The following is a 14,199-nucleotide window of genomic DNA, read 5'->3' on the forward strand; positions in this document are numbered from 1 at the left end:
TTTGTAAGCCTTTTGTTCCTGTAGAGCAGAAGCCAGTCTTCTGTGAATCTGAAAAGTGTCCTGATCATTATTGAGGCCCTGCATCAATCTTATTCATGTGCTGGAAAAATAACCCGTATAGGCTCTAAAGTATGAAAATGTGAAGGAGAAGTCTGCTCCACTCATTGTATTCACTTAGGGCTTGTTCACACGAGCGTATAACACGGTCTACATGCTACGAGTGCATCCGAATCGTATCATACCACCCCCATACAAATATATGAGCACGTGTAACACATCAGACTGCACTTGGATGTCTTCCAAGTGTAGTCCGAGTACCACGGACACAGACAATAAGGAAGATGGAAAAATTGAAGGGGTTGTCCAGTCAAAATCGATAAGCTTGGAGTCATACGAAAGAATTGGGCCAATTATGCTAATGTCACTAGAATCAAACTCTGTCAGAGTTTGATCCGAGTGTCACCTAAGCGTGATCCGATTCTCTCGCATGAGAGAATCATACCACAGGTGCGGAAAACACAGAGAACTTAGAGGGGCTGTCCGGTCCAAATCAATAAGTCTGCAGTCAGTCTGTGTGACTGCAGGCTTATGAATCCCCCGCAGAGCGCGCACACTGTGCGCTGCGGGGTTTCACCGGTTTCTGACCTGGGACCGGAGGGGTATGTATGCATTATACAGACTCCTGGACAGTGGTCGGGGCTTTGCTTCCATACACTTGTATGGAGCAAGGCCGCACCCTCTAGTCCCTTCCGTTCCCGGGTCAGAAACCGGCGAATCCCCGCTCATCATCTGGGGGAATTCATAAGTCTGCAGTTACATGCGAGAGAATCGGATCACACTTAAGTGACACTCAAGTCAAACTCTAACAGAGTTTGATCAGAGTGACATTAGCATAATCGGACAGCTGTGTGACCCTGGTCTTAGACTGGAAAAAAAAATAGAGGCACAAAGTGTCGGTAGTTTTTCATCGTATTTTGGTGTTCAAGTTCACATAGAAGCAGTTTTTGAAACAGTTTATGGGAACTCAAAGTATGGGAGAAGTAATACTTACTATACCTGTCCTGGATGTGGAGAAATCAATGAATAGTTAACACAAGGCCCACATTTTTTTCTAACCGTGCCAGCAGGGTTTGGTAAATTTGGTTTACCCTTAATATACTGCATCATTTCAGGTTTTGAAATTTCTCGGGCACTTGCTGTTGAATCAGCGCAGTACATCATCCTTTTTTCCTAAGAAGGTGGCTCTCAGGAAATTTGTACGATGCTTATATTGCTGAACACATAAATGGATTTGACATTTTTACAGCTAATGCAGATGTTTGTCTCTAGACAGCACGAGTAACATGGGGTAAAAAATCCCACCATTTAGAGAGTAAATACTTATGCTGCGCCTAGGGGAAAGTCAATAATGAAATAGACTAGCCATCTGATAAGGACGTTCCAGGGTAACTCATCAGAAGGTGTCTAATACAAAGATTACGGCTCCTGAATTATAGGAGATTGCCGGTTTATGCTACAAATGAGCCTGTGGAGATGGCAGGAATACATCATCATTATATACACATACAGCCTGGAAGAATCTGGAGACACAAGATGTAATGGGTTCTTTCTCCCCCTAGAACAGGTGCGATTAAACAGCTACAGCCTGATTTATTGTTCATTAGTGCTTTTTACATAGCGTTTCTGTAGCCCATAAATAACAGAAATAGTCAGGACCAGTCTAAAATTGCCATCAATACTTCGGGTCTGTCACAAGGCTAATTAGAAAAGCTAAATAGTCATTTCACAGGCCACTACAGGCCTTGATGTAAATTTTATTTCGAAGAATGAGATATCACAAATACCTAAACAATTCATCTGTGGTTAAAGCATTTAACGCAAGTCAAACTGAAGACACATTTTTATTAATCTCCATTGTGCAGTGTGGCGGAATATGTTGTTGGTCTATAAATAAATGATAATGGTAAACCAATCATAGTAACCGTTTTAGGCAAATAAATTCTGAAAAAAAATGCTTTTTGACAAACTTTGAAGTTTACATATGTATCAGTGTTGAATTTGTTGTCTGTTCATTCTTTCTGTACTCATTTCTCCACGTGAGGAATACCAATATAACAATCTCACAATTAAAGTAAAGCAAACTAACAGCTTATAGGTTATAAACACCTTTAGACATATTTTTTTCTATTTTTTATCTGCTCCCCAAATGTAAAATTAGGCAGGTTTTTAAATAGTCTTCATTTAAAATGTCCTACCATTTTGTTGCTGTAGAATCTGTGCAACTATTTTATATACCTGACTGTGCTGCTGCTTTTGACACAGACCTGACAACACAATACTGCTGGCTGCTATTTGTTCCCTTTGCTCTCACAAAAGCACAATATTGGGACCAGGATATGGGGAAGGAGATTTTACACAGCAAAGCCAGCTGTATTAACAAGGAAGAAGAGGACCCACAACAGGGTGTTTAGGAATGGCAAGACATATGTTGTATAGTAACAAAAATTAGAGAAGGAAAAACAAACACATACAGGCACAATCAAATGCATGCAACAACTACATGCTGTTACAAAAAATGGTAATGTATGCAAATTATTTGATCCAAGGCAATGGCATGTTCAGCTGTTTTTTGTATGTTTGTGTTTTTTACCACAATGAGTTGGATCTAGGTGTTTTCTAATAAAATATTACTGTAGTGGATGAGCCAGTTCATCCTCACGACATTCCTGAAAGCTATACAGCTACTAAACACATCATTCAATGCTGAAAGTTCACTGGAGTATCCAGGGAGGTAAATTATTTCTCCTGTATTCACACGGGCAAGTCTGAGAATTCAAACTTACTTGTGGTTCAACCCTACAGCCTCTACTTCTTCTTATTGTTAAAGCGCACCTGTCAGCTGGATTGTGCTCAGTAAACCACAAATACTATCAGGTTCGCGCCGTTACACTGATTAAAATGATACCTTGGTTGATGAAATCTGTCCTGTGGTTCTTTTTTAATCTTTATTTTCAGTTTAGAGATAATGATATGCTCGTGCTCTGGGGCGGCCTATGAGGTGGGCTCTATTTGTTGCTCTGCTTATGTATTACACTGTATGCCTTCTGACAGGTCACTGTGACTTAAGTGACCTGCCTACTATTTGAATACTGCATGTATAATTGTGGTACAAATCCAGAAATTTACATGCAGCAATATGGCGCCGCTGACCGTGCATGCGCAGTAGCATATCTGAAACGCAACTGCGCAAGCGCGGCCGGTGTCGCCGTATTGCTGCAATCAATTTTTTTTTCTCCAACAAAATGGCGCTAGCGCATGCACAGTAGCATCTATCGCTTGCCGATAGATGCTACTGCGCAAGCGCGGCCGGCGGTGCCATATTGCTACAGGCAATTTTTTTTCCTCCAACAAAATGGCGCTGCTAGCGGCACTTGCGCAGTAGCATCTATCGGAAAGCGATAGATGGTACTGTGCACGAGCGGGCGGCATTTTGCTGGAGGAAAAAAAATCTGACTGCAGCAATATGGCGCTGCCGGCCGCGCTTGCGCAATAGCATCTATCGGCAAACGAGAAATTCTACTGGGGCCATTTTGCTGCATGTAAATTTCTTCATTTCAACCACCGAATTACATATGCAGTATTTAAATAGTAGGCAGGTCACTGGAGGATCAGTGACCTGTCAGATGGCATACAGTGGAAAACATAAGCAGAGCACCACATAAAGCCCCTCCCCAAAGGCCTGCCCCGAAGCACAAGCATCTCATTATCTCCAAACTGAAAATAAAGATTATAAAAGAATCACAGGACGGATTCCATAAACAAAAGTATCATTTTATTCAGAGTAATATCACCCACCTGACAGTGTATGTGGTTTACTGAGCACAATCCTGCTGACAGGTGCGCTTTTAGTACACACTGTACTGCAGGAGCCTCCCACAAGCACACAAAGCCTAGTAGCTGAAATCAGTGACAATGTTGATGACCTTATTTTATCGGTTAGACACTTACCTTGAAAAGCAGGTTTGTTCATGCTAGCCATACGAGGGCAATAATGTTGTCCAGGGAAGCCCTGAATATGGACTTCCAAAGGTACTGGTCGCACAGATGGACGAAAGTTAAACAGCCCCATCTGAAAAAAAGGAAATACTTTATGTTAAGGGCCATGGACAGCTTTGCATATTTTTTCTGTGAGCTGTACATTATAATGTGATAAAAAGCTTATAATAAAGATGTTTAACTATTTTTCATCTGCAGCTTTCATGTATTACAGTACACTAAAAGCTGCTTGATCCAGTTACTCTCAATGCTGACAACTGGCACTGTTTTGTCATTCTCATCCTCTCTTTCTCCTTTTCGGAGTGTTCATCTAAGATCAAATCTGATTTTATTATATTTGAGATTAGATAAGCATTCAGATGGGGAGGATGAGAGGCTGGAGACTGACCAGGAGCTGATCTCGAAAGTTCTGAAGCTTGAGACTGAATGGATTCAACCAGCCTAAAGTGTGTTGAACTACACGCACTCTGCTGAACACAAATAGTTAAACATTTTTAATGCACTAAACATACAACGCTGTCGCTGTACATGGTCTTTAAAAATTAATGTTCTTCCTTAAATTGCAGTTAAAAACCAATAGTGGTGGATGGAGCAAAAGTCAACGGAATATTGTTTCATTACTGATTTCAATGGAGGGTGCATTCTGTAAACTCCTCTATCTCTAACTTGTTGTGTCTGCATGCAGCTACATTTTTATAATATAAATCCATAGCAGTAAGAATGATGACTTTTGGTCATTATATAAAATAAAAACACAACTCCGACATATCTAGGCAATAAATACAAAATTTTTCAGTTATATATTAAATAAGAAAAATGAAATAGTCATAACATCGGGCCATTCACTTTAAACCTAATCTCTCATGACAAAATTAAATATGTTATGGAATTAACTAAAATATATTAATAAAAATAAATAATTTTCTTTCCTGCCACAATCCCTGGCAGTAGATCCCATACATAATTAGAAGATCTAGTAATGACTTATAGTCCTCTTGAATAAATACTTAAAACATTCTGTATCTTACTTGATTCTTTCTATTACTTCAGTTATTTTCTTTCTCAGGAGTAGGTTGATGTTTCAGAACATTTATTCTGTAAAGTTGCCAGTTCCAGAGACATATAATTATACGTGGTGCAATGTGACCTGGGACAAAAGGCCTAGAGAGAAGCTGTAGAAACCAGGCTATCCCCCAAAATGCTGGGCTGCAGTTATATAGCGCCAACATATTCCGCAGCATTTTACAGACAATATCAACACAGTCCCCATTGGGACTCACAATTTACTTCCCTATCAGTATGTCTTTGGAGTATGAGAGGAATCCAGAGAACCAGGAAGAAACCCACACAAACACGGGGAGAACATATAAATTCCTTGCAGATGTTGTTCTTGGTGGGATTTGAACCCAGGACCCCAGCGCCGCAAGACTAGTGCTAAGTGCCCATTGAATTGACATATAACTTGTTCATGTAAAAGCTGATTAATACAATTATATTGACTGTCTTATCTATGTTGTATATTTGTAGTTTCACATTAAGGTCCTGATTCATCAAGACCGGTGATTTTCCTTAATGAGAGCCTTGCCACAAATCTTACTACAGTCAGGGCATATAGTGGCGTGAGAATGCCCTAAAAGCCACAACATTTTAGCCAAAATGTAGCAACTTTTCAATACTTTTTACACCAGAATTCTGGCATATCAGCTTTGATGAATCAAACCCTGAATGTAAAATTACTGCCATGATGCATTCTGCTTTTGCATTAAACAAAGGTTACCTACCTGCCCAATGCCCAACCAGTCTGCGAGATCTCTGGCATTTGCAAGAGCAGTTGATAAACCAACAACTCGCACTGTCTTCTCAGTATGTGAAGAAATAAAGTTAGTCCGAGACACAATGACTTCCAGTACGGGTCCTCTCTCATCCCCTAAAAATAAGAATAAGTAGAAGTGCATGAATAGGTACAACAGAAATGTAACCATTGTTGATATATTGTTTTCAGCCCTACTCACCAAGCAAATGGATTTCATCAATGATTAAAATGGAAACCTTCTGCACGTAACTTCTGTTCTGCCAACTCCTACTTACACCGTCCCACTTTTCTGGGGTAGTGACGATTAGGTCGGCTTCCGCTATGGCTCTCATATCAGGAGTGACGTCTCCAGTCAGCTCTACAACTCTGTTAATGGGAAAATATGTCTGCTAAGTTCAATAATGATCAAATACTCTGTTAAGTCATTATTCATAGAACCACACACCTTCCAAGATCGGCATCACTATCAAATCCCACATCAATCCTCTTAATCGCATTACAATAAATCCCACAACTGATCTGTGTGTGTTTATGGCTCCTCTGTTATAAATGATGTGGGGGAATTGTGACAATATGCCTCATATAGACTGTAACATCAGTACAAGCATGAACAGAATAGAAAAAAATCATAGCTATTACTAATATTAATGTTGGTTTATTTTTCCAGTTCCACTCCGAGTATCATGAAAGGAAGATTGTTAAATAGACCCCTATAGAGTAGTCTGAGGAGATACAGTCATTAGGTTTACCAACCGTTTATTTCTTAATGATGTCAGTATAGTTTAGGCTTTTAATGTTATATTGATGTGTAGGCTACAAAGAAGTGCTTCCCCCATTTGCTACATTATAGCTAAATGTGTGTGTGCGCTATATCAGCCTGGACACACCACTTTCCACCTATACAATTCTATAAATGTAGATAGTAAAATATACAACAATATCTACCAGAGAAGTAGAATGATCCGCGGACAATGGGCACTGTTCAAAATAGACATATATAAGAATAGCTGTTGTCAGAGAATACACCTTGAGCTAGCAACTAAATTATAATTATATGATAAGGAACACACACTCATACTGAGTATGTCCACTTTCAATAAACTGGTCCCCAAAGTGTGTAAAGTCCAAAAAATAAACTCATCAAATACAGGTACTCACACTCCCCGACACTGCTCCGCTCCCTGTTTTGTGACTAAAGCGGTGATGTCACGTGAACAGCACATGTCACGGCTCTAGCCACTCACTGAGCTCAGTGCTCGAGCACAGGTTGACAGCACATGACACTGAGCTCAGCGCAATTGTTGATTAGCTCAGTCAGTGACTGGCTAGATGGAGAGGTGACGTCACTATTCTAGCCAGTCACTGTGCTCAGTGGCGGGTGCTGTGAACTTCTGCACTAACAGTGAGCTCAGGGGGTGGCTAAAACAGTGACACACGTTGTGGACATGACATTACAACTATAGTTACAACACCGAGACTGCAGCAGTAGTGGAAAGTCTTGACCCAGGGAGACTGTTATTTAATGGACTTTACACCATTTTATTTATAGTAGATAACCCCTTTGATAGCTAGTATTATTCCATCTTCCAAGAAAACTGTCTGAGAAGACCAGCAATGCTATTATCATCAAGCACAAGTAGTCTAAAAGGTGGAAAGAGGGGTAAATTGATCGCAGAAACCTAAGAAAGTTGGTTCGAAATGTGGCAAAAAAATAACATCCAAAGAACTTCAGGCTGACCTTAAGACATCTGGAGTGATGGTTTCAACCAATACTATATGTTGCACAGTGAAAAAAAACAGGGATCTATGGGCAAAGGCCAATGAAGACCACACTGCTCAGAGAATGGCATAAAAAAAACAAAGGAACTGTGACAAAAGTTACAAAACACAATCTTTTTGGTAAATGTTCTATGGACAGATGAAACCAAACTAGAGCTCTAAGGCAGTGCATACCAGCATTTTGGTTATGGATGATGAGCATTTAGAAGGAAATGTACTACCAAGTGTATGAAAACGAGGTCTGAGTTGAACAAAATGGATCCTTCTGCAGGATATGATAAAAGTACACTGCTCAAAAAAATAAAGGGAACACTTAAACACAATGTAACTCCAAGTCAATAACACTTCTGTGAAATCTACCTGTCCAGTTATGAAGCAACACTGATTGTGAATCAATTTCTCCTGCTGTTGTGCAAATGGAACAGACAACAGGTAGAAATGATAGGCAATTAGCAAGTTACCCCCTATAAAGGAGTGGTTCTGCAGGTGGTGACCACAGACCATTTCACTGTTCTCATCCTTTTTGGCTGTTGTTTTGGTCACTTTTTCATTTTGCCATTGCTCTCACCCCTAGAGGTACAGTAGCATGAGGCGGTGTCTACAGTACAACCGGCAGAAGTTGCTCAGGTAGTGCAGTTCATCCAGGATGGCACATCAGTGCGAGCTGTGGCAAGAAGGGTAGCTGTGTCTGTCAGCACAGTGTCCAGAGCATGGAGCAGATACCAGGAGATGTGGAGGGAGCCACAGAAGGGCAACAACCCAGCAGCAGGACTGTTACCTCATCCTTTGTGCAAGGAGGAACAGGAGGAGCACTGCCAGAGCCCTGCAAAATGACCTCCAGCAGGCCACAAATGTGCATGTGTCTGCACAAATGGTTAGAAACCGACTCCATGAGGGTGGTATGAGGGCCCGACGTCCACAGATGGGGGTTGTGCTCACAGCCCAACACCGTGCAGGACAATGGCATTTGCCACAGAACACCAGGATTGGCAAAGTCGCCACTGGCGCCCTGTGCTCTTCACAGATGAAAGCAGGTTCACTCTGAGCACATGTGACAGAAGTGACAGAGTCTGGAGATGCCGTGGAGAGTGATCTGCTGCCTGCAACATCCTTCAGCATGACCGGTTTGGCAGTGGGTCAGTAATGGTGTGGGGAGGCATTTCTTTGGAGGGCCGCACAGCCCTCCATGTGCTCGCCAGAGGTAGCCTGACTGCCATTAGGTACCGAGATGAGATCCTCAGTCCCCTTGTGAGACCATATGCTGGTACGGTTGGCCCTGGGTTCCTCCTAATGCAGGACAATGCCAGACCTCATGTGGCTGGAGTGTGTCAGCAGATCCTGCAAGATGAAGGCATTGAAGCTATGGACTGGCCTGCCCGTTTCCCCAGACCTGAATCTGATTGAGCACATCTGGGACATCATGTATCGCTCCATCCACCAACGTCACGTTGCACCACAGACTGTGCAGGAGTTAGCAGACGCTTTAGTCCAGGTCTGGGAGGAGATCCCACAGGAGACCATCCGCAACCTCATCAGGAGCATGTCCAGGCGTTGTAGGGAGGTCATACAGGCACGTGGAGGCCACACACAATACTGAGCCTCATTTTGACTTGTTTTAAGGACATTACATCAAAGTTGGATCAGCCTGTAGTGTGTTTTTCCACTTTAATTTTGGTGGTGACTCCAAATCCAGGCCTCCATTGGTTAATAAATTTGATTTTCATTGATGATTTTTGTGTGATTTTGTTGTCAGCACATTCAACTTTGTACAGAACAAAGTATTCAATGAGAATATGTCATTCATTCAGATCTAGGATGTGTTATTTGAGTGTTCCCTTTATTTTTTTGAGCAGTGTATAAAGGAATGGTTTGGACTATTTTACCCTGTTTACCCTGAATCCTGATCTCAATGTAATTGAGACTCTTTGGAGAGAGCTGAAATCTGCGGTTAGGAGAAACATACCTTATAAACTTGAGAAAATTCAATTAGAAGAAGTTATCAGCAAACAGGTGCAAGATGTCATACACTATGTCCCCGATTCATCAAAGTGTTTATGACAGATTCTGGTATAAAACACTTTGAAAAGTTTGAAAATGTTAGCACGATGCAAGGTTGGAGTAAGATTTGTGGTGAGGCGCATGCAACTTTTTAAAGCGCTCCAGATTCACTAAGAGGCATGTGTTTCTTAATTAATCAGACACCTCTGACTCCAATGCACCCCCTGATCAAAACAGATATGAGCAATGCCGGTCTTGATGAATCAGGGCACATGTTTCTTCTTTATTTATTTCTTTAAAGGACTGCATATATTGACTGCTTTACTGAATGTATTTGGACATGCTATTAAAATACTCTAATGACACACAATTGATATATATCCTGATATTTCTGAAGATATTGATATAAAACAATCAAGGTGCCAATAATGTAGATTACAATAGTATATTCAAACTCTATGTGATTGAGAGAGACAGCTAAACACCCATTTAGGTTTACATTTAGGAAGGATTTCAATTTATAAATTACACAGTATACGTAAAGTGTAACCTTTGTTTACATTTTTATTTAATAAATCGATAGTACACGTGAAAATAAGCATCTTTGTAATATATCTTATCAGAAAAAATATCTTCTTTCTCTGCCATAAGTGATCAATCATTATCAAGTCTCAATTCTAGGTAAGATCTATTTTCAGTGAAGACAGACTTTGTCCATTACTGAGAAAGGAGATGGCAGCTTCCATGTAGACAAGAGGAGCTATCTGCATAGAATCTTACCAGTAGCAGCTCCTATCTCCTATCTTTCCTATCTATCTAATTTCTGCTAATTAGATTTTGGTGCACTAGGGCTGGACTATACAATGGGTCTTCTCCTCCCTGTCTGTGATTTCCCAGCACCTCCGCCTGCCTCCAGTCTGTGATTTCCCAGCACCTCCGCCTGCCTCCAGTCTGTGATTTCCCAGCACCTCCGCCTGCCTCCAGTCTGTGATTTCCCAGCACCACCGCCTGCCTCCAGTCTGTGATTTCCCAGCACCTCCGCCTGCCTCCAGTCTGTGATTTCCCAGCACCTCCGCCTGCCTCCAGTCTGTGATTTCCCAGCACCTCTGCCTGCCTCCAGTCTGTGATTTCCCAGCACCTCCGCCTGCCTCCAGTCTGTGATTTCCCAGCACCTCCGCCTGCCTCCAGTCTGTGATTTCCCAGCACCTCTGCCTGCCTCCAGTCTGTGATTTCCCGGCCCCTCCGCCTGCCTCCGGTCGGTGAATGACCTACCCCCTTTGTTTGAAATCTCAGCAGTGACCTGTTATTCAAAGATCAGAGTCAGCCGGAGGGGATAGGGAATCACAGACTGGAGGCAGGTGGAGGGGCCGGGAAATCACAGACAACCCCTGTACACCAAAATCTAATTAGCAGAAAACTTCAAATGGTGATTAAAGAAGAGCAACAAAGCGGATTTCTTCACCAAAGGTATCAATTTAATCTGCATTATAGCACCATCTCAGCTAGGTCTTTACTTTAAATTACAAAACCTAGCTGACAGGTTTTCTTTAGTATGGTGCACATAAATAAATCTGCCGCACTGGGTTTCATCGTGCATTGGATAACAGTATATAAGCTTGGCAGCAACCCTCAGCAGTCAGACCCTCATAACCTCCATTAGATTCTCATCACTAATCCTGTGGATAGGAGATAAAAAGTTATGGCAGGAAAACGACTTAAATGGTCTACTACTTACTTTTTGCCAAGTTTTTCTTCAATCCGCACTTTCCAGTCCTCCATTCTTTCACGGACTAGGGCCTTCAATGGAGCTATATAGACTGCCTATGAATGCAAGATAAATGGAAAAAGCTTAGGCTGTTTTATATTCGTATAACTGTACAGGGACTACACAGAATAGATTACTTGTCCTATGAATGAATACATACAATACTACACACCATACAACCTACTGATACATGGTAGCAACATGGAGTAACAGAACACACTACTAACTAAATGCAACAGAATTCTGTCTAAAACTGAGCCAGAATTCTGGTGTACTTGCCATGTGCAGCAATTATAAAGGGTTTTAGACACTTTTTACACCGTAACGGTAATCTGTTAGCAGGTTTTTGCTATGTAATCTGAGAACAGTATGATATAGGGACAGAGGCCATAATTCCAGTGATGTGTTACTTGCTGGTCTACATGCTGTCAATCTGATACAATCACTATTTTCTCTGTGACAGATCTAGTAGTGCTCTGAATGCTGAGCCCTGATAAGCCCGTCCACACCATTAATTGGCAGCATTTTGCATACACTGTGCATAGGCAGAAAGCTTCTAATCAATGGTGGGGACGGGGTTATGCAGAACAGTTGACTAGGAGGCTTGAGGCAGTCCTAATCGAGTAGTGATAATCTCCTGCTAATAATACACTGATATTAATGAATCAGCAACACATCACAATAAGTGACAAATGGCTGGAATCAGGGTATCAGCCCCTGCATCATGGGGCCCTCAGATTACATAGCAAAAACTGCTGCCAGATCCTTTTAATAGACACTAAAAAAAATGTCTAAAAAAGACAATCATACTAAAGGTGTTTGTAAAATAAGCAAAATTTATTTAAGGGGTGCACTGTTTCTTTGGCTTAAAACTAGTTTAAAACTAAGAGAAAACAAAATGGGGTGTAAAATGAACCAGAATTACCATGCAGCATGAGCCCCTGTGATAAAGTTGGGCCATGTTAAGACTAAAGTGTCTAAATTGATGCTAATTATTACACAGGATTAGTAAATCTGCCCCACACAGTATTATTTTACACTTGAACTTCAGTTTATTTCTGACCTTGGATGTTGGATACTTGTTGAAGACTCTGAAGATGGCCAACTCTGCAGCTACGGTTTTCCCAGAACCTGTTGGAGCCCCAAGCAGAACATTTGTGTCCGTGTGGTAAAGCGTATGAAAGATCTGAGTCTGAACGGGGTTGAAATGTGTAAACTTGTAAAGGACTTCATATTCTTTATGTCCCAACGCAGTGACCGGCAAAGGCTGCAAATCCAGCAATTCTGAAACAGAATAATCAGTGGTGAGGGGATCGCTTTACTTTTCATAAGGTGCATCAAATGTGTACTCTAATATTAAGCATCTACGGAAAGAATAGATGGCACTCACTGGCACAGATGCAGACGTTAAAAAAGCATTTAAAGCTGAGGAGTATGCTGGCACTTTAAAGAAAATTGTCACTAAGTTTTTGCTACCTCATCTGAGAGCAGCATGATTTAGGGACAGAGACCCAGATTCCAGCAATGTATCACTTACTTTACACTGTGTTCCAAATTATTATGCAAATAATATTTTCTCAGATTTTCCCAAATTACCTATATGAATTGCAGTCATTGTAATTTTCCAGTCAAATAACTATTCGAGTACAATTGAAAGGTTTTTGTACAAACTGCCTATGATAACAGTATATTTTTAAAAAAATAAACTCAAACTGCACTCAAAATGTATGTTCCAAATTATTATGCACAGCAGAGTTTTCAACCTTTTCATTTTAATAAAGACCAAAAAAATGGTCATTTTTGAAATTATAAGCATTAGCAGGTTATTAGAAACTGAAATCAAACAGTTTTCAACTCAAAACTTTATTCTAGGTGATGTTTCATTTGCACATAGGACCCCTTGTTCGAAAGGAGCTTCTGAACTCTCTCGTCCATTGAATTTGTCAGGTTTTGGATGGTTTCTGCTTCCAATTGTTTTGCATGAGGACAGAATACCCTCCCAGAGCTGCTGCTTAGATGTGAACTGCCTCCCGCCATCATAGACACTCCTTTTGATGATGCTCCAGAGGTTCTCAATGGGGTTGAGGTCAGGGGAGCATGGGTGCCACAACATAAGTTTGTCCCCTTTTATGCCCATAGCAGCCAGAGATGCAGATGTGTTATGTGCAGCATGAGACGGGGCATTATCATGCATGAAATGATCTCGATGGTCCAGATGGATGGAGTGGAGGATGGCTGGTTGATGGACACCCCATGCAAACACGGCTACGGCGCTAACAAGGAGGAGGTGGAGTAATGTTTTGGGCTGGAATCATGGAGAGAGAGATTGTCGGCCCTTTTAGGATCCCTGAAGGGGTAAAGATGAACTCCATAATGTATGTTGAGTTTCTCAAACAGCACTTCCTTCCATGGTTCAAGAAGAAGAACCGTGCATTCTGCAGCAAGATCATTTTCATGCATGATAATGCCCCGTCTCATGCTGCACATAACACGTCTGCATCTCTGGCTGCTGTGGGCATAAAAGGGGACAAACTTATGGTGTGGCACCCATGCTCCCCTGACCTCAACCCCATTGAGAACCTCTGGAGCATCATCAAAAGGAGTGTCTATGATGGCGGGAGGCAGTTCACATCTAAGCAACAGCTCTGGGAGGGTATTCTGTCCTCATGCAAAACAATTGAAGCAGAAACCATCCAAAACCTGACGAATTCAATGGACGAGAGAGTTCAGAAGCTCCTTTCGAACAAGGGGTCCTATGTGCAAATGTAACATCACCTAGAATAAAGTT

At 41.5% G+C, this 14,199-nt stretch overlaps 1 protein-coding gene across 2 annotated transcripts in view; it reads right to left on the reverse strand.

Annotated features, from left to right (window-relative positions):
- Positions 1–14,199, reverse strand: part of ASCC3 (activating signal cointegrator 1 complex subunit 3) — a 702,790-nt gene that overhangs the window by 144,250 nt on the left and 544,341 nt on the right. For both annotated transcript variants that reach the window (XM_073675761.1, XM_073675762.1), the window contains exons 25-29: positions 12,475–12,695; positions 11,382–11,467; positions 6,069–6,235; positions 5,838–5,983; positions 4,009–4,129 (exon numbers count right to left, since the gene is read on the reverse strand). In XM_073675761.1, the coding sequence (XP_073531862.1) occupies positions 4,009–4,129; positions 5,838–5,983; positions 6,069–6,235; positions 11,382–11,467; positions 12,475–12,695 (741 nt within the window). The remainder of the gene's footprint in view (positions 1–4,008; positions 4,130–5,837; positions 5,984–6,068; positions 6,236–11,381; positions 11,468–12,474; positions 12,696–14,199) is intronic.

The sequence above is a fragment of the Phyllobates terribilis genome, unplaced genomic scaffold (assembly GCF_046119375.1).
Source record: "Phyllobates terribilis strain yellow unplaced genomic scaffold, ASM4611937v1 Scaffold_3__8_contigs__length_932513732, whole genome shotgun sequence".
Lineage (NCBI taxonomy): Eukaryota > Metazoa > Chordata > Amphibia > Anura > Dendrobatidae > Phyllobates > Phyllobates terribilis.